Source organism: Leuciscus leuciscus, assembly GCF_965113295.1.
Source record: "Leuciscus leuciscus genome assembly, chromosome: 14".
NCBI lineage: Eukaryota > Metazoa > Chordata > Actinopteri > Cypriniformes > Leuciscidae > Leuciscus > Leuciscus leuciscus.
The window spans coordinates 41,607,985-41,634,687 of record NC_138738.1 but is presented as its reverse complement, the minus strand read 5'-3'; the positions used below and the strand labels follow the sequence as shown (position 1 = coordinate 41,634,687).

The window sequence follows — 26,703 nt, the reverse complement described above, 5'->3', positions numbered from 1 at the left end:
GAACTCTACACACACACACACACACACACACACACACACACACACACACACACACACACACACACACACACACACACACACACACACACACACACACACACACACACACACACACACACACACACAATGGGCAAAACCTCTCAATTCTCCTGCAAAATGAAACTTTACATTCAAAACAATGTTATTTCTTCTCGAAATGGTATTTTGTTTTCAAATGACACACACAAACCATCATATGAATAGACATTTATAAGAACCAGTTGAACACTGATGTGCTCAATGGAAAACACTGATGAATGGAAAACACTTCTTCTCCATTCATCATAATGACTTTGGCCTTTTTTTTGTTCAGTGTTACACTTACAGACAGTACAAACAGAAGTGTGTTGTAAAATATTTGAGAATATTGTTTTTATACACACAAATATATTAAATTTTTCCCACAAAAACAATGTACACAGTGTACATCCCAACCAACACAAAGTTGCACACACAGTGGTCTACATACAAAACAACAGAAGAATTTACTGTATACAGTTCCCGTAAACGATGCTGCATCCTTCTGGGGGATACCGCCTAGCATGGCGATTCCAGCGGTGTATCTCCACATGCGTCCTCCATAGCTTGGGGAAGGGGTATACGTGTTTGGATACACTTTCCATCTCCAGGCAGAAAAGAATTCCGCAGTAGGATTGAGGAATGGATAAACAACTAGAAAGCGTGGGTGGGCAGTGAACCAGTTACGAACCAGAGACACCCGGTGGAAACTTGCGTCGTCCCAAATGAGTGTGTGTCGGGTGTGTTGTGTGTGTTGTGTAGGGTGTGTTGTGTCGGGTGTGTTGTGTAGGGTGTGTTGTGTCGGGTGTGTTGTGTCGGGTGTGTTGTGTCGGGTGTGTTGTGTCGGGTGTGTTGTGTAGGGTGTGTTGTGTTGTGTATGTTGTGTAGGGTGTGTTGTGTCAGGTGTGTTGTGTCGGCTGTGTTGTGTGTGTTGTGTAGGGTGTGTTGTGTGTGTTCTGTCGGGTGTGTTGTGTAGGGTGTGTTGTGTGTGTTGTGTCGGGTGTGTTTTGTAGGTTGTGTCGGGTGTGTTGTGTGTGTGTGTGTGTGTGTGTGTTGTGTCGGGTGTGTTGTGTCGGGTGTGTTGTGTCGGGTGTGTTGTGTCGGGTGTGTTGTGTGTGTGTGTGTGTGTGTGTGTGTGTTGTGTCGGGTGTGTTGTGTCGGGTGTGTTGTGTGTGTTGTATCGGGTGTGTTTTTTGTGTTGTGTCGGGTGGTGTGTTGTGTTGTGTCGGGTGTGTCGTGTGTTTTTATTTTTTTATTTTTTTTACCTTTATTTAACCAGGTGAGCACGTAGAGAACACGTTCTCAATTGAAATGGCGACCTGGCCAAGATAAAGCGAAGGTGCAAGATAACATAAAGTTACACAAAGTACACAAGGGGATAAAAATGATGAATAAAATACAAGTTTTCTAGGCAGTAATAAAAACAGCCTTGGTATGTAAACAATTAGTGCATCATAATCTACAATAAAGGATCGGAATGATAAAAAATATCAAGGCAACTACATAAGTAGTAATAATACTGGGCATAATTGTGCAAGGAGAAATTGTGCAAATATCATACAACACACAAATAGAGTGCATGAGACTCTCAGCAGGGCACCAACGGACAAAGAGGCACCAGAGCAGAGGTAAATTGAGTGCGATATTATAATAAGGGAAATCAACATGTGCAACGAAGAGGAAAAAACTCTGATAGTCGTGCTTTAAAAGACGTGAGAGAGATGGTGTTCTCAAGTTTCATAGTCTTTTGTAACTCATTCCAGTCGTGTGCTGCTGCAAATTGGAAGGAGCTACGGCCAAAGGAAGTATTTGCTTTATGGGTTACTAAGGAAATGTACCTACTAGAGCGCAGGTTACGGACCGGTAAGGCAATGGTGAGTAAAGAGTTCAAATACAGAGGGGTTTTGCGTAGAATTGACTTATATATCAGATGGTACCAGTGGGTCAAGCGCCGAGTATGTAAAGAGGGCCAGCCTACTAATGCATATAGATCGCAATGATGAGTATTAAAAGGTGCATTGGTGACAAAACGGATGGCACTGTTGTAGACCACATCTAACCTTTTCAGAAGAGAGGTAGAGGCAGTCCTATAAATGACATCACCAAAATCTAATATCGGAAGAACAGTCATTTTTACCAGCGTATGTTTGGCAGAATAAGTGAAAGAGGTTTTGTTTCTGAATAAAAAGCCAATTCTAGATTTAATTTTGGATTGAAGCTCGTTAATGTGGAACTGAAAAGAAAGTGTATTATCTAACCAGATACCTAGATATTTGTAGGTGCTAACATAATCTAGACTTGATCCATCCAGAGTCAAGATGCTAGTCAGGTTGGCAGGTACGGGCAGTGTGCGATTGAACAGCATGCATTTAGTTTTGCTGGAGTTTAGGAGCAATTTAAGTCCGCAGAATGCATGCTGAATGGCCTCGAAGTTCTTTTGAAGATTAGTTAGCACAGTATCCAATGCAGGGCCAGATGTATATAAAATGGTGTCATCTGCATAGAGGTGGATCTGCGAGATACCAGCGGCAAGAGCAACATCGTTGATATAAACAGAAAAAAGAGTTGGTCCAAGAATCGAACCTTGTGGCACCCCAGTTGAGACAGCAATAGGTTCAGACAGACCCTCAGATTTAACATGTTGAACCCTGTCCGAGAAGTAGTTGGTGAACCAGTCAAGACAGTTTTTCGAAAAACCAAGGCTACCAAGTCTGCCAATGAGGATATGATGATCGACCAAGTCGAAAGCCTTGGCCAGGTCAATAAATACGGCTGCACAGTAATGTCTTTTATCAATGGCAGTTGTAATATCATTTAAGACCTTGAGTGTAGCAGAGGTGCAGCCATGACCAGCTCGGAAACCTGATTGCATCGCAGAAAGCGTATTGTTTGATTCAAAATGTTTGATCATCTGTTTGTTGATTTGGCTTTCGAAAACTTTACTGAGACAGGGCAGGATAGATATGGGTCTGTAACAATTGGGGTCCAGCGTGTCACCCCCTTTAAAGAGGGGAATGATTGCTGCTTTTTTCCAGTCTTTTGGTATCTCTGAGGATACGATGGAAAGGTTGAACAGACTGGTAATAGGAGTTGCAATGATTGCTGCTGAGAGTTTCAGGAAGGACGGATCCAGATGATCTAATCCAGCTGATTTATAAGGGTCAAGCATTTGCAAATCTTTCATGACATCTGCTGATTGAATTTGCATGAATGAGAAATTAGGGGGACTAAGGCAAGGTGATGCGGGGGGTGAAGAGCTTATGGCTGCATGGGTAGCCAAGTTGAACACTTGACCAGCCCTAGCAAAATGCTTATTGAAATGTTCAACTATAGCAGTTTTAACAGTAGTGATAGTGTTATCTAGCCGCAGCGCAGTAGGCAGTTGGGAGGAGGTGTTCTTATTCTCCATGGTCTTCACAGTGTCCCAGAACTTTTTTGAGTTGGTACTACAGGCCACAAATTTCTGTTTAAAGAAACTACTCTTGGCATTCCTGACTGCCTGTGTGTACCGGTTCCTTACTTCTCTGAAGAGTTGCATGTCGTGTGGGTTTTTTGAAACTATAGCAGTACGCCACAAGGTGTTTTTGTGCTGGGCTAGAGCAGTCAGATCTTGAGTGAACCAAGGGCTGTATCTATTTTTGGTTCTAAACTTTTTGAGAGGAGCATGTTTATTTAAGACAGACAGGAAAGCATTTTTAAAAAATGACCATGCATCCTCCACTGTCGGTATAAGGTCAACGTTCTTCCAAGGTACCCGGGCTAAGTCGATTAGGAAGGCTTGTTCACTAAAGTGCTTCATTGAACGTTTCACTCTAATGAGTGGAGGTGGTTTGATTACTGACCCATTGCGGATACATGCAATAAGGCAATGGTCACTGAGATCCTGACTGAAAACAGCCGAGGTATATTTTGAGGGCATATTTGTTAAGATAATGTCAATAAGGGTTCCCTTGGTCACATTTTTCAGATTGTACCGGGTTGGTTCATTAACAATTTGTGTAAGATTTAGGTCGTCTAATTTCGATTGTACATTTGCAGGAATGTTGAACATGTCCCAGTTTAGATCACCTAATAATATGAACTCAGAGGATAGGTGGGGAGCTAACAGTTCACATATAGTGTCAAGGGCACAACTAGGGGCTGAGGGTGGTCTATAACAAACAGCAACAATAATAGACTTATTTCTGGAAAGATTGATTTTCAAGACAAGTAACTCAAATTGTTTAGCCACGGACTTGGATAGAACAATAGAACTCTGAAAACTATCCCTACAAAATACAGCGACCCCCCCCTCCTTTAGTAGCTCTATCTTGACGAAAGATGTTATAGTTGGGAATGATTATATCAGAGTTTTTTGTTGTTTTTCTGAGCCAAGTTTCCGAAACTGCTAAGATGCCAGGGTTAGCAGAATGTACTAGAGTAGTGAGTAGATCAAGTTTGGGCAATAAGCTTCTAATATTCACGTGCATAAAACCCAAACTAGTATGGTCGCAAAAGTCTTTAAATGATAATACCTGAGGGGTTGAGGTATTAGTATGGGCTATTGGGCCAGGATTTGTCTCTATATCTCCAGAGGATATGAGAAGGGCTAAAATGAGTGATCGAGTAATGGCTTTAAGAACTGGTCGTTTAATACCTTTATGAAAGTAAAAGAGGGGGAATGATTTCGGAACAAATTGAGTTAGATTTATATCATTAAAAGCAGAGAGTGATGATACATACGTATTGACCTGAGATGGTAAACCAAGGTGTTTAGTGATGAAGAAAGAGGCAGCCTCTCTGGAAGAACCAAATGAGCCCGAAGAAGTCACAAAGAAGTTTGGAGGGGGGATCATAAATTTAACTCGTGTTTGGTGAAAAGGACATCTATAATAAGAATAAGCTAAAAAGGTTAACAGAAGCAACCAAAAACGGGCCATAATGCCCGGATGTGAAAATTGTCCAAAACTAACACCAAAAAAAAAGTTCTCCCTTTCTCCTCCCCAGAGAGTATACTGCGCATGCACTCTCAGAGCGGGGAAATCAAAACAATGCTTCCGCGGAAAGTTAGATCGCAACAGTTAGTATTGTCTTTAGACTACGAAATCCAGGCAATGGTCAGATCAACAGAGCATAGGCATCACCCCGACGAAGAGGGACCGCGGTAATCGGCTGCACCAGAAATCCTTCCATCCCGTGGAGCCGACCGAAGAATGAAGACAGAGAGCCGCCGAACCGGGCCCGGGCAGGGGCGGCCAACCGGAAAAAACGGCGCCGCCACAGCAGTCAGCAATCGAGCGGGCAACGGATGAACTAGCCGCAGCACCGAAGATCACAGCACCGGAACGTCAGCAGGGGAAATCTCCCGGGACAAATCGCCTCGTTGGACAGGTGGAAGGTACGTCGAGCTTAATGCCGTGTTGTTAGCCAGTGATGTTATTGTCAGCTCTGTTGACAACGGGGCTAGTCAATAATAGTAGCTGGTTAGCCGTGAATATTTCTGATGATGAAAAGTATGAGTCCAAAGGCACTAGAAGTAATGATACACCACGCAGGCTGGCTGGGAGTTGTATGAGATCGTATGTCGGCTAGGCATAAATAGCAAGTATATTTTGAATAGGTTCCCGATCTGGTAAATTGAATCCAGGGGAGATCCGTTGTGATTTAGGAAGGATCGTATAAAGAAATAAGTGCAAAAAAAAAAAAAAAAAAAGACAGACAGGGACTACACACTGGACAGAAAATAGCGTGACTTGCACCTTACGCCATCTTGGGATGAACCCTAAACCCTGTGTCTTGTGTGTGTTGTGTCGGGTGTGTTGTGTAAGGTGTGTCGGGTGTGTTGTGTCGGGTGTGTTGTGTCGTGTATGTTGTGTGTGTTGTGTAGGGTGTGTTGTGTGTGTTGTGTCGGCTGTGTTGTGTCGGGTGTCTTGTGTGTGTTGTGTCGGGTGTGTTGTGTAAGGTGTGTCGGGTGTGTTGTGTGTGTTGTGTCGTGTATGTTGTGTGTGTTGTGTAGGGTGTGTTGTGTCGGCTGTGTTGTGTCGGGTGGTGTGTTGTGTTGTGTTGGGTGTGTTGTGTCGGGTGTGTTGTGTCGGGTGTCTTGTGTGTGTTGTGTCGGCTGTGTTGTGTCGGGTGTGTTGTGTCGTGTATGTTGTGTGTGTTGTGTAGGGTGTGTTGTGTGTGTTGTGTCGGCTGTGTTGTGTAAGGTGTGTTGTGTGTGTGGTGTCGGGTGGGTGTTGTGTTGTGTGTGTTGAGTCGGGTGTGTTGTGTGTTGTGTCGGGTGTGTTTTGTGTGTTGTGTCGGGTGTGTTGTGTGTGTGTAGTGTGTTGTGTCGGGTGTCTTGTGTGTGTTGTGTCGGGTGAGTTGTGTGTGTTGTGTCGGGTGTCTTGTGTGTGTTGTGTCAGGTGTGTTCACTCACTCACTCTCACACTCACGCTCACTCTCACTGTCACGCTCACTCTCACGCTCACTCTCAGGTTCACTCTCACACACTCTCATGTTCACTCTCGGGTTCACGCTCACTCTCACCCTCACACTCACTCTCACGCTCACTCTCAGGTTCACTCTCACACTCACTCTCACTCACACTCTCACGCTCACTCTCAGGTTCACTCTCAAGGCAAGGCAAGGCAAGTTTATTTATATAGCACATTTCATACACAATGGCAATTCAAAGTGCTTTACATAGAAGAAATTAAAATAATTAAAAGAAATAAGAATAATTAAAACAGCTTAGAAAAATAAAATACAGTACAGTACAAACAGTCGGACGAACAGTGGCACAGTGCTCATTCAGTAAATGCATAGCTAAACAGATGTGTTTTGAGTCTGGATTTGAAAGTGAGTACAGTAGGAGCACATCTGATCTCTTCTGGAAGCTGGTTCCAGCTGCGGCTAGCATAATAGCTAAAAGCAGACTCGCCATGCTTAGAGTGAACCCTTGGTATTTCTAGCTGATATGATCCTAATGATCTGAGTGATCTGTTGGGTATATATTCAGTGAGCATATCTGCAATGTATTGAGGTCCTAGGCCATTGAATGATTTATATACCAGTAATAATACTTTTAAATCAATCCTAAATTTAACTGGGAGCCAGTGTAAAGACCTGAGGACTGGTGTGATATGTTCATATTTTCTGGTTCTGCTCAGAATCCTGGCGGCAGCGTTCTGTATCAGCTGCAACTGTCTTATGGTCTTTTTGGGAAGGCCAGTGAGGAGTCCATTACAATAATCCACCCTGCTGGTGATGAAAGCATGCACAAGTTTCTCTAAGTCTTGTCTGGAAACAAAGCATCTAATTTTTGCAATATTTTTCAGATGATAGTATGCTGATTTAGTTATTGCTTTAACATGACTACTGAAACTAAGGTCTGATTCTAGTGTCACACCAAGACTCCTGACTTGATGTTTAGTTGTTTTACCCCTAGAGTGAAGGTATGCGTTCACCTTGAGAACTTCATCTTTGTTTCCAAATGCAATGACTTCAGTTTTGTCTTTGTTTAACTGAAGAAAGTTTTGACACATCCAACTGTTGACTTCATCAATGCATTGGCACAGTGAGTCAATGGGGCTGTAATCATTAGGCGATAGGGCTAAGTAGATCTGTGTGTCGTCGGCATAGCTGTGGTAAGCAATTTGGTTCTTTCTCATTATTTGGCTCATTGGGAGCATATACAGGTTGAACAGTAGTGGCGCAAGAATTGAGCCTTGAGGGACTCCGCATGTCATGGATGTCCACTCAGACTTATGGTCTCCTATACTCACATAATAACCTCTCCAATCTAAGTATGACCTGAACCATTTTAGGACTATCCCAGAAAGCCCCACCCAGTTTTCCAGACTGTCAAGAAGTATGTTATGATCGACAGTGTCAAATGCAGCACTGAGGTCGAGTAGTCCCAGCACTGATAATTTGCCTGAATCAGTATTTAAGCGAATATCGTTTATTATCTTTATGAGCGCTGTCTCTGTGCTGTGATGCGGTCGGAAACCAGATTGAAAATTGTCAAAGTATCCATTCGAGCATAAGAATTTGTTCAGCTGATTGAAGATAACTTTTTCAATGATCTTGCCTATGAAAGGAAGATTTGAAATCGGCCTATAGTTGCTTAATATGGTCTTATCCAGATTGCTCTTTTTCAGGAGGGGCTTGACAACTGCAGTTTTCAGGGAGTTTGGAAAACTCCCAGAGAGAAGTGAGGCATTTACCACTTCTAGAAGATCTGCTTCTAAACTGTTTAACACACTTTTGAAAAAAGATGTGGGAAGTGTGTCAAGAGCGCAGGTTGATGTTTTAAGGTGCTGTACGATTTCTTCCAAAATTTTGCCATCAATTTCTTTGAAATCAGACATAGTAACTACTTTCTCAGGTGGTCTGATCTGTCTGACCCCAGCGCAACTCAAGGATGTGCTGATCACCTTTCTGATATTATTGATTTTCTCAGAGAAGAAAGAAGCAAACTCACTGCACTTGTTGTCTGAGAGCATTTCACTGGGAATCTGGCTTGGGGGGTTTCTCTACAGTAGCAAAAAGAGTGCGTGTGTTGTTTAAATTGCTGTTTATAATATTTGAGAAGAAAGTCTGTCTAGCTTTGCCTAGTTCCATATTGAAAGCATGAAGGCTGTCTTTGTAGATGTTATAATGGACTACAAGTTTTGTCTTCCGCCACATGCGCTCTGCTTTTCTGCATTGTCTTTTCATATTTTGCACTGCTGTTGAGTTTCTCCAAGGTGCTTTTTGTCTGCCATTCTTCTCCCTGACTTTAACAGGAGCAATATCATCAATTACACTTTTAACTTTTGAGTTAAAAGAATCAAGGAGAAAATCAACAGAGTCAGCAGATATGCTTGGTGTTAAGGATATAGCCTTCATAAATAGTACACTAGTGTTCTCAATTAAGCATCTCTTCTTGACAGACACAGATCTAGCTTCAGTGGCAGGAGAGATCAATATATTAAAGAAAATACAGAAATGATCAGACAGTGCTACATCCTTAATAACAATCGATGAAATGTTTAGACCCTTACTGATAAGTAAATCTAGAGTGTGTCCGCAATTGTGTGTGGGTCCATGTACATGCTGAGTCAGATCAAAAGTTTTTAAAACAGTTTTGATTTCTTTTGCCATATTGTTTTCTGCACTATCTATGTGTATGTTAAAATCTCCAGCAATGGCAAAACAGTCAAACTCTGAGGAAATTGTTGATAACAGTTCTGTAAAGTCCTCAGCAAAGGCTGGAGAGTATTTTGGAGGCCTGTAAATAATGATAAGTAAAATGCGTGGAGCACCTTTTAACACAATCCCCAGATGTTCGAAAGAAGGGTAATTCCCAAATGATATTTGCTTACATTGATAGATATCTTTAAAAAGAGCAGCTAGACCCCCACCTCTCTTAACAGCTCTGCAGACACTCATAAAAGTAAAGTTAGGGGGGGATGTTTCATTGAGGATTGTTGCACTGCAGCTGTCTTCTAGCCTGGTTTCATTTAGAAGCATAAAATCCAGGGCCCGTATTCATAAAGAATCTTAATGCAAAGAGTAGCTCCTAGTGACAAAATTCTAAGAAAATTCTTAGAAATGTGGGCGTTTACTCTTAAAATTAAAGAAAAAATCCTAGTAAAGAAAAAAGTAATTCAGAAAGCATCTTAACCTTTAAAAGAGGTCTTAAGGTCAAAATTGTTAGGAGCACGGACGAGGACTTTTAAGAGGCTTAAGAGTTTCTTTAGCAGAGGAGAAAATGGCAGAAAGACGAAGAGGGAGAAGAAATGTGTTGCAGACAATGAATAACAGTGAGTTAATAAGACGCTATAGATTAGATCGTGCAGGGATCATGTTTGTGACTGATCTTATTAGAGACACGCTAACATCTCCGACACAGCACAGAAATGCCATAGCGCCAGAAATGAAAGTAATCACTACATTACGATATTTGGCAACTGGGAAAATTCCATGTTTGATACATTCAAACCAACATTCAAACCACCACTTAAATAGACATGCCAGCAATCAGTGTAATTGGAAAGAGTGGAACAATTTTTATTTCATTCTAAGCCAAGCAAATACCTTATAGGAAATTAACAGCATGGTAAAAAAAAATAAAAAGGATTTATATACACACATATAATGTGTGTGTGTGTGTGTGTGTGTGTTTGTGTGTGTGTGAGAGAGAGAGAACGTTCAAATAGGAAAAATAACGCATGTAATCACTACTTAAAATCACTTTTTTTTCCCTTCTTGGACAACCAACCAATCACAGTCGTCAAAAGATTGTGTCATACATAGCAACGGGGTCAACCCCGCCTCCTTACTAAGATGAAAGTTTTTGTCTTTTCCTTACTCAGAGTTGCTCTCAGATCGGTCCCGAATCGCTTTTAAGCTAAGACTCCTACGTAAAAGTTTTTAAGCTAAATTAAGAGTTTTCTGAGAGGATTCTTAGAATCTTTATGAATACGGGCCCAGGTTGTTTGTGGTTATTAAGTCATTGACTAGAAGTGATTTATTTTTAAGTGAGCGAATGTTTAACAGTGCAAACTTAACAGTCTTACTTTTTGCCCCCACATCAATCTTAATTTGACGTGTAATAGGCACCAGATTAGTTGGGTTTGCTGTACGGCTATTGAAGGCCTTAGACTTTCTATCTTGTAATAGAAACGCAATAGAGAGAGATAAAGGCACACTGGGTTCCCGCTTGTTCTGTAAACATTTGAGAAAGTTACTGTTATCATAGCAGGGACCCAAAACATATCACTGAGAGCTGGTATCAGTTGTTTTTGGTTCACATCGAGCAGATGGAGGAGGGTGTGGGCCCTGGCGTTGTGGCAGAGGCCGAAGAGCTCTCACTGGAGGAGGGGGAGGGCGAGCTGGGCCTGCAGGCTTTTTTGGTGGTAGCGGTGCCTGCCGTTTTTTGGTTGGTATCTGGGGGCTTGCAGCAAAAGAGTGGGATAGTTTGGTTCCAGCATACACCAGTTCTTCCATTTTCTGTGAGAAGCACAGAAGTGGAGTTGCTGGAGAGAGGGAAAAAGTGTCTGGTGAAAAGGGCTGTTGCTCTGGTGTTATCGGAGGCTGTGATATGCTGTCCTGGCTTCCCTGGCTGTTTTCCAGGAAGTCGTCCTTGGGTGCTGAATCTTGAGGCAGTTCTAGTGTCTGTCTGTGGTGAGCTCTGTGGGCAGGGCTCAGCTGAGATTGAGTCCATGAGCAGAGGTTGTTGTGGCTCAGTGGTGTTATCATTGTCCTTGTGTGATATGTCAATCGCATGTCCATTTTGCTGCTGAAGTGAAGTCCTGTGGTCATTCATACTGTGTCCAGGTGTGTGTGTGGCGTTCAGATTGAGTGGATTGGCACACACTGCAGAAGGATGATTGAGGGAGAAGTAGATATTGTCCTTTAACACTCTTGAACCAAGTTTGTTTGGGTGATGGCCATCCCGATGAAACAGTTGTCGTTGACTCCAGAAAAGATTGAAATTGTCAATGAAGTTTACTCCTTTTATATTGCAGGTTTTTTGCAGCCATGTATTAAGCCCAAGCAACCGTGAAAACCTGTTTGTTCCTCTTGCTGGGAGTGGTCCACTGATGAATGTTTGAACTTTCAGTCTTTTAAGTGTTTCAAAAAGTTAATTGAAATCCTTCTTCTGACTGCTCTTTATGAATATCATTCTTCCCCACATGAATGATGAGTCGATTTGCAGTCTTATGTTTCATCAGAATGTTCTGAAGTTCCCTGTTTACATCAGAAGTTGTTGCTTGTGGAAGGCAGCACGTAGTTGTATCCCTGCTGCTAATGTTTCTGATTATGGAATCCCCCACTATCAGAGTCCTGGGCTCGGCTGCGCTCTGAGCTGAGTGCCGCTGTCTGCTCGACCTTGAGCGCCAGTTAGCATCAGTGTTAGCTACTGGCCCATTCAGACTGTGTTCGATCACATTCATCACATTTGGGGATTCCTCATTTACATTCATTAGTACATCAAATCTGTTCTCAAGATGTATAGGCGGTGGTAGGAGACCAGTGTTTGCAATCCTTGTCAGAGCTGTATCTGGGGTAGAGGATGCTACTGCGGCAATATGTGATGCTCGTGATAATCTGATGTCTTGAGTGCCTTTGGGTCTCGCTCCCTGTTTGTGCCATCGATTTGTAAGTCGATCGGCTTGTTTCTCTACCTGTCGAGGAGCACTAGTTGCATGGGACTCACCGGCTATATGCTGAGGGTGTCCATGACGAAGCTCTGTTGTGTGCTCCGTCTGGTTTGGTGGTCCCGTAAATAACTTTTTTTCAAGAACTGCAATCCTTTGTAAAAGTCTGTGGCAGTTAGTGCAGCAAGTAGATTCTTGAACCAGAAGAGGCATTTTCTCTTATCCTTGTAGGCAGTTGTGTTTTCCTTTCCCGGAATGTAAGCTGGTCGGGTAAAAGAATTCTGCGTTTTTGTAGTATTCCAAACTTTGTCGTATGAGCACTGTGCTGATTTGCTGAAATTAAAATTAGGTGATAAAAGGAAATAAAATATAAAAATATAGGAGATAAAATGTAAAAGCGATAGAGCAAAGCGCGTAGCAGTAAGCAAGAGCGTCCGAACAGTAGCTGAGCAGGAAGCGAATTCGCGAATTCACGCTCACTCTCAGGCTCACTCTCACACTCACTCTCTCACTCTAACTCTGACTCTCACACTCACTCTCAGGTTCACTCTCACACTCACTCTCACGCTCACTCTCAGGTTCACTCTCACACTCACTCTCACGCTCACTCTAACTCTCTATCTCACGCTCACTCTCAGGTTCACTCTCACTCTCACGCTTACGCTCACTCACTCTCACTCTCACTCTCATTCTCACTCTCACTCTCACACTCACTCTCACGCTCAATCTCACACTCACTCTAACTCTCACGCTCACTCTAACTCTCACGCTCACCCTCACGCTCACTCTAGCTCTCACGCTCACTCTCACACTCACTCTCACTCACACACTCACTCTCATGCTCACTCTCACGCTCTCTCATGCTCAATCTCACGCTCACTCTAACTCTCACGCTCACTCTAACTCTCACACTCACTCACACTCTCACTCACACTCTCACGCTTACTCTCACGCTCACGCTGACGCTCACTCTCACGCTCACTCTCAGGTTCACTCTCACACTCACTCTCACACTCACTCTCACTCTCAGGTTCACTCTCACTCTAACGCTCACTCTAACTCACACTCTCACGCTCACTCTCAGGTTCACTCTCACACTCACTCTCACTCACACTCTCGCTCACTCTCACGCTCACTCTCAGGTTCACTCTCACACTCACTCTCATGCTCACTCTCAGGTTCACCCTCACACTCACGATCACTCTAACGCTCTATCTCACGCTCACTCTCACTCTCAGGTTCACTCTCACGCTCACTCTCAGGTTCACTCTCACTCTCACGCTCACTCTCAGGTTCACTCTCACGCTTACGCTCACTCTCACTCTCACGCTCACTCTCACGCTCACTCTCAGGCTCACTCTCATGCTCACTCTCAGGCTCACTCTCACGCTCACTCTCACGCTCACTCTCAGGTAGTGTTGTCACGATACCAAAATTATTGTTTCGATACCGATACCAAGTCAAGTATTGCGATTTCGATACTTTTTCGATACTTTTCCTGAAAAGGGAGAAACACTCTCAAATATCATTGCTGTGCTTTATTTTAAAACCGGGACAACATTCTAATCATATAACACACTAATAAATGAACATATGAACAGCAGATATATTAAACATTTGAACAAAATATGAAATATCAAAATATCAAAAATATATTAGAGCAATGACATTCAAGGTAAAAAAAATTATAAATTTAGCAGCATTATCTCATTTATCATAAAAAACATAAGAGCTTTATCTTGATTCTGAACTTTGAATAAAAATATGAACAGCGATTATATTAAACAATGTTTAATATTGGTAACATGATAAGCCTCATTGGTGATATATTTGACACGTGGGGAGAGAGTTGTGGAAGGCCTATACTTCATGTTAAACATAAATATATAGCAGCAAAGACAACGTCGGCAGTGTTGACGGCAAAATAGGCTACAGAATCATTCGTTTTGTATTGAGAGGTGCAATATTTGAAAATCGATAATATTTTTTTAAATTACATTTATATTGTATTTATGTCAAAACTTTCAAACATCAAAATGTCATTTATTAATATGTATTCGTGTCAAAATGACATAGAAACATCTTTTCCTATTCTATTTTGCCTGGAAACGCTTCCAACACGCTTGCGTGTCGCGTGAAAAATAGGCGTCGGTTCGATTTCTAGCATACACGCGTTTTCCGCGCGTCTCGAGCTGCGCCCAGACGCGTGTGTCACGCAGGCAGTTAACATGGGAGCCGAAATAAAAACGGACAAGACACGCAGCCAGTGTGTCTCCGGCCTTACAAATCTGGAACGCGGTCATTCTTAGAAGTATCGATACTAATAAATTAAGGAATCGTGACGTTTTTCATTTCCGATTTACTTTTGAAGTATCGGTGCACCGTGCAACAGAGCAAGGTAGGCAACGTACCATATGTCACTCCTCGCGTCATCTTTTTCTACGAGTCGTGGACCACTTGTGCTCGCACATGCAGCCATCTCGCTGTAGTGTTTTGTCACATGACACTGACAGCGGCAGGTTCTTTGCTGCGTGCGTCAGGAAAAAAACACAGACGTCCATAGGGAGGCGTTTTTTTTTTTTTTTTTGTATCGATACTGATAAATTTAGGTATCGTGACGTTTTTAATTTCCGAGTATCGCGATACTTTTGAAGTATCGGTACACCGTGCAACACTACTCTCAGGTTCACTCTCACACTCACTCTCACGCTCACTCTAACTCTCTATCTCACGCTCACTCTCAGGTTCACTCTCACGCTCACTCTCAGGTTCACTCTCACGCTTACGCTCACTCACTCTCATTCTCACTCTCACGCTCACTATCACGCTCACGCTCACGCTCACTCTCATGCTCACTCACTCTCACGCTCAATCTCACGCTCACTCTAACTCTCACGCTCACTCTAACTCTCACCCTCACCCTCACGCTCACTCTAGCTCTCACTCTCACGCTCACTCTCACGCTCACTCTCACTCACACACTCACTCTCACGCTCTCTCATGCTCAATCTCACGCTCACTCTAACTCTCACGCTCACTCTAACTCTCACGCTCACCCTCACGCTCACTCTAGCTCTCACTCTCACGCTCACTCTCACGCTCACTCACTCACTCTCACTCTCACGCTCACTCTCACTCACACACTCACTCTCACGCTCACCTAATTTTTTCTCCATTAGGTCACCTGATGGAGTTTTTCGGTTCCTTGCCACTGTTGCCTTTGGCTTGCTCAGTTGGGGATATTTGGGGGTATTTAATTTAATTAATCAATCAACTATACTATTGATCAGCATTACCAAACGTGGACGTTTTCCACTAGAAACAAACATTGATGTATTATTTTAATTTAATACTTTGAAGCTGCTTTGATACAATCTGTATTGTGAAAAGCGCTAAATAAATAAACTTGACTTGACTTGACTTGACTTGACTTGACTCTCACGCTCACTCTCACGCTCACGCTCACTCTCACTCTCATGCTCACTCTCATTTACGCTCACTTACTCTCACGCTCACTCTCATGCTCACGCTCACTCTCACGTTTATAACTCTCAATACTTATTTTTATCCTCAGAACTGTGAGATAGATCGCCTATAAACTTGGCATTGCGAGAAATAGTCTTAATTGTCTTATCTTATTCTAAATAATAGAATTGTGAGATTAAAATGCTTTTTAATGTTTTATTCCGTGGCAGAAACAAGCTTCCATACCCTTTAGACGCTCATTTGCAGATGTGTTTCCAAAGATGTGTGTGTTCTCCTCAGCTGTTTTCACTGGTGATCCTCGGCTGTGTCGTGAACGAGGGCTACATCAACAGACCCGATGAGGTGGAGCAGTTCTGCATCTTCAACCGGAAACAGAACGCCTGTTCGCTGGCGGTGAGCCTGGGCTCGCTGGCCTTCGTGAGCTGTGTGCTGTTCCTGGCTGTAGACGCGTGTTTCCCTCAGATCAGCAGCGTCAAACACCGCAAGAGAGCCGTGCTGGCAGACCTGTGCACATCAGGTACGAGAGAGCCTCACCTGTAGTGCATTTAAATCAGCATCAGCATTTCAAATTTAGAACTGATTATAAGGTTTTAACTTTTACATTTAGATCTTCCTCTGATAAGGTATTAACGATGTCTTGGTTGAAGTCTAAAGCTGTGGAACTGTGCATCATCCTTGAAAACGTACCTTATATCTCAGGCATACACTGTAAAAGAAAAAGAAAAGAAAAAAAAAGTTAAACTTACGGTATAAAATACGGTAGCAACATTTTAGGTTTTACTTAAATTTACAGTAAAAAATTTTATAAAAATGTATTAACTGATATAATGTTAATTTACCGAATCTATTGAAGTACTAATATCTGTTCTGTACCATTGTAATACACTGACAACCACCAATCACAGTGGAGATGAGAGTCACATGATCAATCAAAGCTCATCACAAGCAGATTTTCCAGGAGAAAGTTAATAAGCTGCACAGTGTCATTCACACGAACACTAATGGTAACACGCATGAAATTTAAAAAAAGCAATAAACATTCATTTAACAGCATCAAATGTAACATAAAACCCTAAGAAAAAACTATGAAGAAACAGTTATTTCAACAAAAATACATCACATGTGAAGTGTCATGCAGGGAATTGTGGGAATGTCAATTTACGGATTTTCACTGTAAATTATACAATTTTCACTTCCAAAAACTAAATTTAATGGTATTTTACTGTAAAAATTACATTAAATGTACGGTTAGATCTATCACAGTTATTCACTGTAAATGGCAGCCTACAGAAACTTTCTGTTAACCGATTAACAGTTTATAACAGTAGCATTTTTACAGTCTTTCCACGTTGAAATCACAATAATTTTTTATAGTTCAGGCCATGTTTTATTGGTTAATTTTACTGGCTATGTTGGGTTTTAATCTTTTTAACTTTAGTGTTCATTTGCTTAACAGATTTAGATGTTTTATTCATTTCTTTTAATATTGTATTTGCATGAATGTTTGCTATTCTCTTTTTATTGTCCTCTGTGAAGCATGTATAAAAATGCCCTTGACCTTCCAGTTTCTGTGTCGACGTCTCTCTGTTCCAGCGTTCTGGTCCTTCATGTGGTTCGTGGGCTTCTGTTTCTTGGCTAATCAGTGGCAGGTGTCGAAGCCGGAGGACAATCCTCTGCTCGCGGGAGGTGACGCGGCTCGAGCGGCCATCGCTTTCTCCTTCTTCTCCATCTTCACCTGGGTCTGTACCTGCTTACATTAAACACGAGCATAAAGCCGCGTTTCCACCGCAGGATCTAGGGACTAGTGATGGCCATTTCAAAACACTGCTTCATGAAGCTTCCAAACCTTTACGAATCTTTTCTTCCGAATCAATGGTTCGAAGCGTGTATCAAACAGTCATGTGATTTCAGTAAACAAGGCTTCATTACGTCACAACTAGCCGCGTTTCCAGTGTCGGGCCAATGCGAGCCAGGGCTTTAAAGGGGTGGTATAATATCCTTTTCACAAGATGTAAAATAAGTCTCTGATGTCCCCAGAGTGTGTGTGAAGTTTCAGCTCAAAATACCCCACAGATATGTTTATATAGCATGTTAAAGTTGTCACTTTTTGAGGGTGAGCAAAAATGCACCATTTTTGTGTCAGTCCCTTTAAATGCAAATGAGCTGCTGCTCCCGGCACAGGGGGCGGAGCTTCAACAGCTTGTGTCCTTTTACCTCACACACACATGCACTGAACATTTCAAAAACTTTTAGCCTTTTATGTTCAAACCGGAGTCAGACAATGATGGAGAGACTCTAGAAGAAGTGACAACATGTAGAAGCAACAGGACATTTCTGAATGGTTAGTTGGTGAATTTATGTATCTTATGTGTAGTTATCTTCTAGTCACTGATTAGCATATTCTGTCTTGATAATCTATAAATCGTGTTCCCAGGGGCGGGGTTTATGTGAATTTTAGGGTTAGTGATATCATTAACCTGTGAAGAAGCTTGTGTAGTCTCTACCAGCCGTTTGTTGTAGTCCTTAAAAAGCGATTTCTGTCAAAGTAAATATCTCCCTTTGCTTTGAACTTTGAGTCGTAACTTTGCAGATGTTGTTTATGCTCAAACAGCAACATTACACACTAACTGAAGTTAGAAAAGTGAAATCATAATCAACCACCCCTTTTTAAACGGGCCGTGTCGGGCTCATAGCCTCGGGTCTGGAGCACCGGGCCCAAAACACACTGGGTTTCCACTGTCGGGCCTGAAGCTCTGCAGCGCTTCACTAACACACGCCTCTCTGGAACAGCGTCACACACACCCATCATTTCACCAACAAATGGCAGGTTTATCAGAAAACTAATCAGAAAGAAATCACTGGAAACAGTGAGATCACACAACGAACATGATAAAAGCGACCGTTCGCTGGCATTTCTGGTGTTTACTTGAGTATTTAAAGCCCAAGAATCGATGTTTTACCACAGGTTTACAATAAAGAGTGATTCATAATGAATTAATTTGTATCAAAATTGCACTTAATTGATTTGAAAATATAACTAGTCTACTGGGAGAGATGCTAAAGCTCATCAGGTCGTATTTTTGGTGGCATATTTGTAGAAATTATCATTCTTTCTAAATGTGATGTAAATATGTCCTGTAACTCACTTACCAAATAAGCAGAAACAGACACGACTGAGTAAGTAAGTCTGTCCTGTTTCTTTTGTGAAATAGACCTAACAGTAATTTATTTATTCTGTGTGACTAATGTGCAATTTGACACAAATTAATTCATTATGATCAATGAATCACTCTTTATTGTAAACCTGTGGTAAAACATCGATTCTTGGGCTTTAAATACTCAAGTAAACACCAGAAATGCCAGCGAACGGTCGCTTTTATCATGTTCGTTGTGTGATCTCACTGTTTCCAGTGATTTCTTTCTGATTAGTTTTCTGATAAACCTGCCATTTGTTGGTGAAATGATGGGTGTGTGTGACGCTGTTCCAGAGAGGTGTGTGTTAGTGAAGCGCTGCAGAGCTTCAGGCCCGACAGTGGAAACCCAGTGTGTTTTGGGCCCGGTGCTCCAGACCCGAGGCTATGAGCCTGACACGGCCCGTTTAAAAAGGGCTGGTTGATTATGATTTCACTTTTCTAACTTCAGTTAGTGTGTAATGTTGCAGTTTGAGCATAAACAACATCTGCAAAGTTACGACTCAAAGTTTAACGCAAATGGAGAGATTTACTTTTAAAGAAATTGCTTTTTAAGGACTACAACAAACGGCTGGTAGAGACTACACCACATTCCTCCCGGGATAGTGACATCACAAACCCTAAAATTTACATAAACCCCGCCCCCTGAACACAATTTATAGATTATCAAGACAGAATATGCTAATCAGTGACTAGAAGATAACTACGCATAAGCTACATAAATTCATCAATTAACCATTCAGAAATGTCCTGTTGCTTCTACATTTTGTCACTTCTTCTTGAGTCTCTCCATCATTGTCTGACTCCGGTTTGAACATAAAAGGCTAAAAGTTTTTGAAATGTTCAGTGCATGTGTGTGTGAGGTAAAAGGACAAAAGCTGTTGTAGCTCCGCCCCCTGCGCCGGGAGCAGCAGCTCATTTGCATTTAAAGGGACAGACACAAAAATGGTGCATTTTTGCTCACCCTCAAAAAGTGACAACTTTAACATGCTATATAAAAATATCTGTGGCGTATTTTGAGCTGAAACTTCACAGACACTCTGGGGACATCAGAGACTTATTTTACATCTTGTGAAAAGGATATTATACCACCCCTTTAAAGCCCTGGCTTGCATTGGCCCGACAGTGGAAACACGGCTAGTGTGTTTACACCGCAGGAATCGGGTCTAAATGAAGTTCTGGGTAAATATTTCCCCCTCAGAAAGTCTTTGCTTGCGAGGTACTACTTTTTCAAAGTTCAGGAACTTTCAGGGGCGGGACTTGTGCGCTGAACATGCTGATTGGTCGAGTTCACGATGCATTTTGATTGGTTGACGCCACGAAGCATAAGGTCTGGGGGAGAAAGAGCAACAGGTCTGGGGGAGAAAGAGTTCCTGGGACAAATTGTTCCGGGTAATTTGGGTGGAGACGCGGCTAAGCACTCGTTCCCGGAGCTGTGGGTCATTCAGGCGTGTTCACGTGTGTTACAGGGAGGCCTTACGCTGCTCTCTTTGGAGAGACTGAAGCGTGTGTGTTTCGAAGAGGAGTACGAGGAGCTCTTCACACACACCGATACACATGTTCGAGTCGAGCCTCCGCTGTCCTGCTGAAGAATGAATCAGAAGCTCTTTATAGAGTCTTTACTCAGGATTAACATTTACACGCTGGTGTTCAGTGCAGATCTTACGGCTGTGCAACGACAACACCATCGCTGAGCAACGTGAAGATATTAGTTGCATATTTCCAAGTCAAACAGGATAATCATTAAGATGATTTGGAGATACTTGTGCTGATGTTCATGTGTCTGTTTGTCATTACTGTAAAAGCTTGTTCACACCGAGAATGTTAAATATAAGCAAGGATCTGCACCAACATATGATGTCGTTCTGATTATTATAAGCGCTGCAGTTTTGTCGTCTGTCGCTTTAAATGCTCGCGCTCTTCAAAGCAGGATGGATTCTGATTGGCTGTCAAATGTTTTTATCGTTCATCAGCTGGAAAAAGTGATTCCATTAATATAGTTTCTCAGTGCCGTTATCATTATCGCTGTGGTTTGAATGTCTCTTCAGACGCCCTGCCTTTCACTCGTAGCCGAAACATGCTGTGACTGACTCCATAACCTGTCCATAAACAATCAGTGTACAGTTCTGAGAACATATTTAACATCATACCTATTTATATTCTGTATCTTTTTTAATAAAATCATCAAATTCTATGCAACGGGCGTTTCGATCTCGCGAAAAGATGCGACACTCGATAAGGTGACTCACATCACGCCTCTGTATGTTGCTTTGCATCAAATTAAACGATATACAGCACAATGACACATTTATAGATAAAATACAATGTACACAAACCTGTATTTCACCATTTTGACGGAGTCTACCCAACTACCCAACACTGGGTTGTTACGTCTGACCCAGGATCTGGGTTACACAAAAACTACCCAAACACTGAAAAAATAAAGCAAAAAAAATGACCTAAAAGGCTTAACCCAGGATTTGGGTAGAAAAAATAACCCAAGATTTTTTAGAGTGTATCTTTATAGTTATAGTCCTTGGTGTGAACGGGCCTTAACTTAAAGGGATATTTCACCGCTGGAAAGATGAATGTGTATTTAATGTAATTTATGTTGTAGAAATTTGAAATTATTTTAGAAGTTGGAGCCTTCTAGACTGAGAAAAGCCAGAAAATGTATTATTGGCTCATGTGGATGAAAGACAACAACTCCCAGAATGCACTTGCTTCGCTGCCCTACAGGCCACTCCCCAAGCCACGCCTACCGGTTACAGAGGGCATTATCGGAAGAAATGATACAGCTAGGCTAGGCTACTAGCTGACTCAAAACTGAAGAGACGCCGTTTTATGGTGAGATCGCACCCCCTATGGGCGGGTTGAAGACATGCGGAACGAGCTCCTCCTATTGGCTGGAGTCTCTCGCCTCTGGACACAAGAGCCTCTAATGACAATAAATGACGATTTTTGCATCATCTGAGTTTTTTTTTTTTCAAACACACAATGCAGAAATGTCTGGCCTCAGGGGGACATGAGGGAGGGAAGCACACGCACGGTCACTCCAGAATACTACTGGGTTTCTACTGATACACAGCCTAATGCTAATCGGTGAAGTATCCCTTTAAGCTTCATCTTCTGTTTTCTGACTAATCAAACTGATTATTATCCTTCTTTTTTTCCCTCATATCATATTTTCCTCATCCTTCCCCAAATTGTCTTTTTTATAATTTTTTTGGAGTGGGGGGACATACTAAGTCATATTTGAGATGACAAATCAAAATGATGACAGTTGAAATTGAAAAAATATTTATTATGAAGTCAAAATTATAAAAATGTTACATTATCAAAATGATGACAGTTGAAATTGACAAAAAGTCAAAATTATGAATTAAAATCTTGAAATTATGAGTAATTTATGAGATGAAAAGTTATGACAATTTTTAATGTAGTTAACAAGTTAACTGAGGTTCGGGAGCAAGGCCACGCCTCAACTAATCAGCTTGTTCCCCGTCTGTATATTTACACTGAACCCACCTTCACCACACCGTTTGTCTCAGTTTCTCAACCCCAGCCATCCTTCCCCTTCCAACTCATCCATCCATCCATCCATCCATCCATCCATCCATCCATCCATCCTTCCCCTTCCAACTCATCCATCCATCCATCCATCCATCCATCCATCCTTCCCCTTCCAACTCATCCATCCATCCATCCATCCATCCATCCATCCTTCCCCTTCCAACTCATCCATCCATCCATCCATCCATCCATCCATCCATCCTTCCCCTTCCAACTCATCCATCCATCCATCCATCCATCCATCCTTCCCCTTCCAACTCATCCATCCATCCATCCATCCATCCATCCATCCCACTTTCCCCCGACCCCCCCCCCCCCCCCCCTCCCCCCATATCTAACATCCCCCATTTTACTTCCACAGGCTGCATCCAGGGGGGTCTTCCAGTAACCCAGCTTACTGCCCACCGAGACGAAGCTCCCACTCTGAGTCTCCCTGGAGTAGACTCCCTGATCAGCCAGACGGAGAACCATAACATACTTTCCCCGAACACTTTCGACCCGTCTTCATTCTATAAAGCTGATTCTGCATAGTTGTGGTGTGGTTCTTGCTAGTGAAAATGTTGACAGTTGAATTTATGAATGAAAAGTCAGTAAAATTATGTCAGTTTGAAATTGGCAGCTAAAAGTCGAAATTATGACATACAAAGTCATTTGAGATGAAGAGTCACAATTATGACAGCCTACTAAATTAAAATTATGATAAATTGTTGAAATTATGTCACATTTATGACATTAAAAGTGTCACACTCTCTCACCACATGGACTCGTTATGTTTTGACGGTTCAGCTGTAAGTCACCATCATCAACACCAGTACATGTTCAGTTCTGCTGAGTTCAGTGTCATCAGTGTTAAGTGTGTGTTGCTCTCTCTGTTTGCCTTGTTGGTGGATCTCTTGTGAATAATCCTTCGTGTTGGATATTCCTCATCTTCCTCATCTTCTGCCAGCAACCGCCTGTGACAGAGATCATTTCGACTTCTTCATCTCATAATTGTGGCTTAGTCATAATTATGACTTTTTATGTCGCAATTCTTATTTACCAAAGCATGATTATTATCATATGTGGTGTAAATGGGCCTGCATATTTTTCTCCTGGAGGTATAGTTACACCCCAGGTCAGCATTAATGTGAGTTATAGAACTCTAGAACCGATCCTGTCCCAGACGCTTCTCTGTTCATCAGTGTTTTCAGGGTCAGGGTGATCATCTTCTGCAGGAGTCCGTGTTTGCCTTCAGATCCAGCAGTGTGCGTTCATGCAGATGATCTTTAAAGTCCACATGAAATGCCTTTCGGAATTTATTTTACTTCCTTAATGTGTAATGAATAATCCATAATGAAGCTGCGTTCACACGGGCTGAGAAACACGAGGGGTCGATGATGTCAGCGAGGAAGGAAAGTTGTTTCACTGGTGGAGAAAGTAATTGCGTTTTCATTAAATCATGAGGAAAAACTTTTTTTCTTTCTTTTGAATTTTATTATGTCACTGATGAATAATTTATAATAAGAAAAGGAGTATGTATCAAGGAAGTAAATCGAGTCCGTTTTTACTGTTGTTTTCATTATATTTTAAGATATTCTCCAGTGTCTGTGTGTGTACAACCTCAAGCAGTGACAATAAAGGCTTCGACTAATGCCTAAACGTCTGTGTGGTGATGCTGAACGCCGGTCAGGTGATGTTTGGAGAATAAACACAATCCTGTCTTTGTGAAGCGTGTTTGAATGGATGTTCAAGCATTTTCAACATGACGTCATCATGCGTTTGTTTCATCCCGCAGTCAATAAATAAATAATAATAAATAAATAAAAACAGTGGCAAAAGTGTAAAAGTAGCCCGTTTCGGCGGGAAAACCGTGGACTTGGCAACACTGTTTATGCTAATACATGCTGTATGTAAATCTACTATTTAATATATACATCTAAATAAATGTGCATGGATAATAATAAAAAGATTTATGTTTATGGCATTAAAATGGCCTGTGAAATCAACCTGAATCATTTGCCACGTGAGAAAAAATTGCTTTTGTAAATCATAATTATTGCAGTTATGAATTATGCGATAAAAAGGTCATAATTATGACATAAAAAGTCAAAATTATGACACTAATGCTCAGTTCCAAACCATATAACATACTATTACTATTTTTACCATATCTTTCTAGTAGGCTGTGCAGTTCTGAATTCAGCACGTCATATTTATGAGAAAATTCGATATTATAACATACTACGTCATAATTATGAGATGAAATGTTGAAATTACGACTTAAAAAGTCATAATTATGAAATGAAATTTAAATTATGACTAGAAACGTCACAATTATGACATAGAAAGTAATAATTGTTACTTTATCTCCATGTTTCGACTTTTTCATTGAATAATTATGCCTTAGTGCGTCATATTTATGACTTTTTGTCATACTTTTGACTTTCTATATCATAACTATGACTTAAAAAGTAAAAAAAAAAATGACTTAGTAGGCTATATGATAATTTAAATTTTTGACGTGATGATTTAAACTTTTTCTCTCACAAATGACCATGTCATGATTTAGACTTTTTATGTCATGCTTTACCAAGCATGATTCATTTTTATTATGTTGCGGAAATAATCTTACATAGTTTTCTACTGGAATTCTAGAGCGTTGTTTTGTGATAGAAAAAGAAAAGAAAGGAACCGGAGATCTCTAAATCATGGAGCTGGTGTAATGCTGAGTCGCGCATGCGCACAGATGAGCTGTAGATCTGACGCGCACTCACTTCCGGCCAACATGGCGGCGCAGCGCAGGAGTCTGATGCAAAGCGTAAGAAAGTCCTTTTCTCTAATCATCAACACTCATTATTACTCGTTTACTGTCGGATAGTCTATAGATTTAACACACACGCGTATTAAAAGTGCCATAAGTGAATTCATCTTGAGTTTTAGTGCTTATTCAGTGTGTTGAGCTTCGACAGTTTACAGTTACTACAGTACATGTCTGTCTTTACGGCATTAATTCCGCTGTTTACTCTCTTCAATGGACTGAAGTGTTACTTTATCATGTAATATTACACACTCTAGCACAATAACTGACAGTCGCTGGACCTACATCCCTGTTTACAAAAGAAAAGAAAAGCTAGTCAAGACGTTTTTATATAAAATCTCGCCTGAACAAATGATCGAAGGTTCTGTAGCCTGTTGTTTTTCTGCACTAATATCGAATCATTCTTTAATCAAGATACTTTTACTGCAGATAATAAATCTTGTTTTCTTAAAAGTGAAGTGAGTTTGTGCTTAAAATATTGAACAAATATGTGGTGTCAGAAAAATCATCTTGTTTTCCCTTTGAATTAAAGGGATAGGCCTAGTTCACTTTGAAATAAATTTTTGGTATGTTTTAGCTTACCTCAAGGGCATCCAAGATGTAGGTGTCTTTTTTTCCGCAGTAGTTTCAATTTTGATATTTTTAGGTCAAACCGTTCTTGTCTGTCAGTCATATAATGCAGGCCACGAGATAGTATCTTGAGGCCACGAGTTAGTATCTTGAGGCCACGAGTTAGTATCTTGAGGCCACGAGTTAGTATCTTGAGGCCACGAGTTACTATCATGAGGCCACGAGTTACTATCATGAGGCCACGAGATAGTATCATGAGGCCACGAGTTACTATCTTGAGGCCACGAGATAGTATCTTGAGGCCACGAGTGAGTATCTTGAGGCCACGAGTGACTATCTTGAGGCCACGAGTGACTATCATGAGGCCACGAGATAGTATCATGAGGCCACGAGTTAGTATCATGAGGCCACGAGTTACTATCTTGAGGCCACGAGTTACTATCTTGAGGCCACGAGTTACTATCTTGAGGCCACGAGTTACTATCATGAGGCCACGAGTTACTATCATGAGGCCACGAGTTACTATCATGAGGCCACGAGTTACTATCATGAGGCCACGAGTTACTATCATGAGGCCGCGAGTTACTATCATGAGGCCGCGAGATAGTATCATGAGGCCACGAGTTACTATCTTGAGGCCACGAGTTACTATCTTGAGGCCACGAGTTACTATCATGAGGCCACGAGTTACTATCATGAGGCCGCGAGATAGTATCATGAGGCCACGAGTGACTATCTTGAGGCCACGAGTTACTATCATGAGGCCACGAGATAGTATCCTGAGGCCACGAGTTACTATCTTGAGGCCACGAGTTACTATCTTGAGGCCACGAGTTACTATCATGATGCCACGAGATAGTATCTTGAGGCCACGAGTGACTATCTTGAGGCCACGAGTTACTATCATGAGGCCACGAGA

The 26,703-nt window shown here is 41.7% G+C and overlaps 2 protein-coding genes across 3 annotated transcripts in view; both read left to right on the top strand.

Moving 5' to 3' along the window:
- syngr1b (synaptogyrin 1b) overlaps positions 1-24,055 on the top strand; it is a 25,478-nt gene extending 1,423 nt beyond the window's left edge. Inside the window, exons 2-4 of one of the 2 annotated variants that reach the window (XM_082136250.1) lie at positions 15,933-16,170; positions 17,247-17,392; positions 22,779-24,055. In XM_082136250.1, coding sequence (XP_081992376.1) covers positions 15,933-16,170; positions 17,247-17,392; positions 22,779-22,805 — 411 coding nt within the window. In that variant the 3' untranslated portion in view covers positions 22,806-24,055. Of the gene's footprint in view, positions 1-15,932; positions 16,171-17,246; positions 17,393-20,313; positions 21,814-22,778 lie in introns of those variants that run through there. The other variant, XM_082136249.1, reaches the window with a different exon arrangement.
- Positions 24,056-25,101: 1,046 nt separating this feature from the next.
- The window catches only part of tab1 (TGF-beta activated kinase 1/MAP3K7 binding protein 1), a 32,983-nt gene continuing 31,381 nt past the window's right edge, over positions 25,102-26,703 (top strand). Inside the window, exon 1 of the mRNA XM_082136165.1 lies at positions 25,102-25,214. Coding sequence (XP_081992291.1) covers positions 25,119-25,214 — 96 coding nt within the window. The 5' untranslated portion in view covers positions 25,102-25,118. The remainder of the gene's footprint in view (positions 25,215-26,703) is intronic.